Source organism: Pseudonaja textilis, chromosome 7 (assembly GCF_049901715.1).
Source record: "Pseudonaja textilis isolate UNSWEBS1 chromosome 7, rPseTex1.2, whole genome shotgun sequence".
In the NCBI taxonomy this organism is placed as follows: domain Eukaryota; kingdom Metazoa; phylum Chordata; class Lepidosauria; order Squamata; family Elapidae; genus Pseudonaja; species Pseudonaja textilis.
The window spans coordinates 55090978-55097033 of NC_141996.1; the positions used below are offsets into that span (position 1 = coordinate 55090978).

General features: G+C 33.8%; 1 protein-coding gene across 1 annotated transcript in view; it reads left to right on the forward strand.

Moving 5' to 3' along the window:
- Positions 1-3397, forward strand: part of TRAPPC10 (trafficking protein particle complex subunit 10) — a 78601-nt gene extending 75204 nt beyond the window's left edge. The window contains exon 23 of the mRNA XM_026713658.2: positions 627-3397. Coding sequence (XP_026569443.1) covers positions 627-865 — 239 coding nt within the window. The 3' untranslated portion in view covers positions 866-3397. The remainder of the gene's footprint in view (positions 1-626) is intronic.
- The last annotated feature ends 2659 nt before the right edge of the window (positions 3398-6056 follow it).

Consider the following 6056-nt stretch of genomic DNA (forward strand, 5'->3'; position numbering starts at 1 on the left):
TTCCTCCCCCAAGCAATCATAGTTGATGAAGTATAATTACTTCTTTGAATGCTGCCAATATATATCTTTTGTTGGTAAAAAGACTGATTTAATCCAGTGTTTTCCAATCTTGACATCTTCCAGGACTAGGGATTCAGATCCCAGTTTTTCATCTATTGCTGTGCTGGCAGTGGAATTCTGGGATTTGAAGACCACACCTGGAAATTGCCAAAGTTGGGAATGATCTGATTATTCCTTCTGCATTGGAAGTTCCAGTAAGTGGTCTGAAATGTATGTTGCCTTATGTTAAGGCACCAGGTTAAAAGACAAAATTGTATTATAATAGATAGCTCTTCTCTTTTCAGGAACTCCTTAACTTAGACTTTTCATACGCTTCAGTGGGGATGCATTCAGAGTTTTATCTGTGAAAACATTGAGAAGAGTTGTGTCCTGGCTGGCCTTCTTTTCTTTTTAATGAAATTGATGTCATAAATTTGTCAGATATTCTTCTTATGTTAATTTAAATGCATTCATAAATAATCTCTGATAATTTTAGTTAATTATGAGTGCAAGCAAACTAGTTATAATCAACAATATCGATAGATGAATGTGAAATAGACCTTCACATTTTTTATGTTTTTTTACAGATAGCTGGATTGAAAATGATAATCTCTCTGTGGATAAAAATATGGATGATCAAGCTGACAACAGTAGCATAAAGAGCAGAGGAAGCATACATTCAGCAGCCAGTGCAGAACACAAAGGTTTGCCCATGCCCCGACTTCAATCATTTTCCCCTGGACAGGTCTTCAATTCCAGCTCTGGCATGCAAATCCTTGTCATTCCCAGCAAAGATGATCACATTTTGGAAGTCAATGTCACATGACGTTTCTCTGTAAATGTGTAAAAATATGCACATGAGACTTGAATATAAATGCACTTTAAAAGATCATAACCTGATAGTTCACCATTGAGATATTTTAACACTATGGCAACTTATTCCTTACTGGCCCTGGAAGCATCAGACAATTGTATCAATTTAAATGTACAGTGATACTTGTAACTGATAGATAATATTGTTACATTTTATGTAAAATGAATTCTGGGATTTTTTTTCCTCTGTCATTCTATTGATGAAATAAAAGATGCTTACCGCAAATCGTTAATTTGAGCAGCTTCAATAATTAGGTTCCTGCTCAAATGATATTTCAGGTTGACAGTGTAAGTCTTGCAGTGTGGCAATTAAATACTGAAGTGGGTGCCTTTCTAGTCACATGATTGTCTGATTTCCTGGACCAGGGTATTTTTCCAAATTTCTGTGTAATAGAGCGATTCTTAAACCCATAACTATCGACAAGATTTTAAATAATGCATGTGTGTGTGTGTGTGTGTGTGTGTGTGTGTGTGGAGGGGGAGGGAGGGAGAGAGAGAGAGAGAGGTTTCTTGAAGACTTAACTTCTTCTGTGCCTTGGAACATAACAGATTTATCAATCTGCTGATGCTTTTGAATTTGTACCATATAGAGAATCACATTGTCAACACATGGGATAATATGCAGAGACACATACACATATATGCATGCACACCTTGATACAAGTAGCAAAGAGGCACAAAAGTGGTTAAATTAAAATTAAACACACAATTCATTTAGTTTGGAGTGAAGACACAAAAATTGGTCTAAGGTTGTTCCCAAATCTAATACTTAAGTGATTATGTGTAAGATATTAGGTCTTAAGTTAATTGATTTTGTTGAATATTTCACCTGATATTTTTAACACCAAAGTTTCTGTTTCTGTTACAGTTGTTAATTTATTATGGACTGCAGAGCCATATATATAGTAAAAGAGTAAGTGTGTATGTACAGTATATACACACAAACTTCCATACCATACTGTAAACTGAAGAGGCAAGAACTGCAGGGAGCCTTAATTGTTTTTGCAATCTGGTTATAGGTGAATTTAAGGTCCTAGTTTGAATTTATGGTGCAACAAACTGCATTTACACCAACTGATTACATTTTAGTTGTAAATCTATTGTATAAATGATTATTTTAAAATGTTTGAAATAATCTGATGTATTTGTCTGTGTATAATTTGTTCCAGAAATCAATGACAAAATAAATGTGTTTTTAATTGGTGTGAAAATCAAAGCTTGTAAATACATTTAATATGTAGAACTTTTTCCAGTTCTTAGAAACAATGTATTTTTGTACATAAACATTTCTTTAAATTTCATTGTAATTACCTTAGCTGTTGCTCTTATCAATTATTAGCTTACAGTTACTTTATTAGTGAATATATGTAGCCTCTTAGTAATCAGCCTCCATCACATTTGAAAACAATTATAATTCCAGATATAGGAGGCATAATGAAATTAAAATCCAAATCATTTATTAAGCTATATAGTATGTAAATGTGTTCCAAAATTGTGTATCTATTCTTGATTACTTTGCCTACCTTCAGAGCAATTCAACCTTTTTTTAATAAGAAATGAGACATCACATTTCTGCTAATTTGTCAATAGCTGTTTGTATGTTTAATTTTCTTCCTTTTGTAGAAACTTCCCTCATGAAATTTCCATTGAAATCAGGTTGATTGTCTCTTTGCCATTTGCTTTATTTAGAAAAAAAATGCAAGCTCTCAAACATCTTTTTGACAATAATTTCTCTTAAGTTTGATTATTTTCTTATAAGAATTAACAAGATTACACACAATGAACATATGTATACACATGAGTTTCTTTATATATATTTTTTAAAATAGAGACTGTCTTTCAAACAAATTTGAGTATAAATGTATATTTTGGACATAATGAATAATCTGATGTATTGTGAAAAAATCCAAAGGCAAAGTTTTATCAACAATTAATGTGGAAGACTTTGTTTTGTTATAGTTTCAGAGCAGCATAAAGTATTCATGTTCATATTGAAATGACGAACTTCACTAAAATACACCAGAAGTGTATTTTAATCACTGCTGAGGTGATAATATACCGTATGTATAGAAGGAAACGATTGCTTTCTAACTTGTAAATAATTGATTCAATTTGCAATATATGCATCTGGCGGAAAAAGACAAATTATCTTATTTGTAGATAACTTTCAAGCCTGTAAATATGTGTTAATGGGTTAAAGGAGTAAAATTTTGATGATTTTCACAGATTTGTGATTGGAAAAATTAACTCCTATGGAAATTGTTGAATTTAAATGACATTTATGACATACCCTACTTGCAACTCTGTACAATATTACACTATAGGTGTAATGTCAATGTTGAAAAGCAAATAGGAAAAATATCCAGAAAATTATTATCCAGTTTTATTCTTTCCTAAAGCAGTGCCATTAAAAGTAGGGAATAAACTGTTAAAAAATGGAAAACAAGCTACTGGATAAAATGAATAAAAATCTTGAATATTTTAAGTAAGTTGTTCTGATTCTCAACATTTGTGTATACAATCCTTTGTTTCACCTGAAAAACAAAAACCAACCATGAGTTGAGCTTGACTCTTGGTTGACTTCATGGACAGAACTATGCAGTTTTCTTGATAAACTGAACTATTGGTTTGACTTCCCAATCTAGCCTTCAGGCCTGGTAGGAATAGGTAGTCTCCCATACAATTATATGTCAGGGCTGAGTCATATCATGCCATTTCATTGCACATTCTTATCATACACAATTAGCAAAACAATCTTTAATCTTAAAACCATTAATAGAAACAAAACAAAACAAAAAAAGGAAAGGGAAAAAAATTAGGAAAATTCCCAACACCAAATAAACTAAAAAAGGGGGAAAGTAGGAGGGTGAAATCCACTTTATATATTATATTAAACAATAGTGGTTTATTGATCAATACAATAATCTGACAGAACAAAATATTATACCACAAAGTTTCAGCCATTGTGACATATGTTGCTGCATTTTACTAGAGAATGCCTTTTTCAAAACAGATATACATATCCAACAGTCAGTCTTCTACATCTGGAACATCGTATTTCCAATTTCTCAGTATTAGAACCCTCTTACAACCATAGTTCCTGATAAACAGTCAAATTTCAAACTTTGCTTTATAGTTCAACATTACTTTGTTCTGATTATCCTTAGCTCTCCAAAACAGACAAGGGTGACCACATTTACCATTGGCTGTATCTTGTTATGGTAATATCCAGATGGCTGGATATTAAAAGACTTAGACTTACCATTCTAAATTGATCTGGTAGAGATTTATTTTAATAGTTTTTCTATTAGTTTAATGTGTTATCTCCCAATTAATTACTTTTCCAGATGGAGTTTGACAGAAAACACCATGTTGCTATAAGGTTAATTAGCATAAATAGTACATGAATCCTGTCTTATTTCTGATTCTTATTTCTTATTTTTGTTAGTTATAAAGCAGTCTATAGAGATTCTCAATCATCCAGGTTGTTGTTGTCCCAAAGGTGTTTTTCCAAAAGGCAACTGGAAAGCAATTATATAAAAAGTCATTTGCCTTCCATCTATTAGCATGTAGGTACTTTTAATGAATCTAAATTTTTATATAGAATTATACTTGTGCTTCAGAGATTTGGTAAGCAAATATTAAAATTGGAATGCCCAGTGCAGCAACTGCAGGTGGCAATACACTTAGTGGAGACATGCTATGCTGCTTCGTTTTTCCCTTTTTCCTTTTGGATCATGAGGATTATGAAATTCAAGAAAATTGAATAATTTATTTAAATTCTGAATATATTTCTTAGAGACATGGACAAAAATTCATGCTAGCTATAATACAGGAAAATAAGTCATTTTAGCTAATTTGTAGTTTCATTGCAGCCAAAGGGATGATACACAATTTATATCCACTCTTAAGATTTTTTTGTGTGCTCTTTTTCTATACTTCCTCTCATATAGAAACATTTTGGCCTTGAAGGTAGTTGTGTTTTTACATTCTCTGCATCTGAGAGTGAGTGACTGACCCAGTCACCCAGCTAGCTTTCATGGCTAAGGTAGGACTAGAACTCACAATAGCAGTTTTTCTAGTCTAGTGTCTTCACCACTCGGCAAGTGATGGCTAACTTTTTCTGCACTGAGTGCCCAAAGAGCAAGCACACATGTGTGTGACCTTCCAAAATGCAATGCATGTGTGTCCTGCTGCCCTTTGCCCCCAGCTCATGCGCAGCAGAGACCCAAAGACCAGCTGACTGGCAGGAGGCATGCGCTTGTGTGACCGCAGAGAGGACTCTGTGTGCCACCTCTGGCAGGCATGCCATAGGTTTGCCATCACGGCACTAGGCCAATCTGGCTCTGTGTTATTGTTTTATTCCTTTGAAGTTTTGTTTATTGTTTTATGTGTCTTTTCTAGCAGTTCCTTTTTTGTTATGACAAAGGTGTTGTCTATATACTGAATCCGTACTTTTGGTTATACGTGTGGCATATGTAGTATCAGTGTCAATGACTCCTAGTTTCATGTCATGATTTGTAATCTAAAACTATACAGTGGATGTCCATCATTCCATTAATTTAAAGAAGCTGAAGCATTTTAGGAATATTTTTTTTATCTATACATACAGGTAGTCCTTGACTTACAACCACTTATTTAACAATATTTCAAAGTTATGAAGGCCTTGGAAAAAGCGTTTTACAACCTGCCCTTAAAGTTACTACTGTTGCACCATTCCAAAAGTCATGTGATTGCAATTTGGGCACTTAGCAGTTGTCTTAGGTTTCTGTCCATTTGCAGCATTCTGTGGTGATGTAATCACAATTTGCAACCTTCCCAGCTGGTTTCTGACAAGCAACATCAAATGGGAAGCTGGATGCTTAATTACTACGTGATTCACTTAATGACTGCAATAAAAATGGTTATAACATTGGGACTGTTCACATATTTCTACACACTGGATCTATGACAGCTATAGCAGTACACAACACACCCAACCTAGCCAAATACATTAAGATTGAAGTATCCAGAGTGTTGGATCTCATCAATCTCAGCCTCACTACCTACGTCCAGTTTGACAAGTAAATTAACAATCAGAATGACACCTGTGGGATCACCACTCTCGGGACTTGTGGTAGAGACTGTAATGCAGTGTCTAGAAA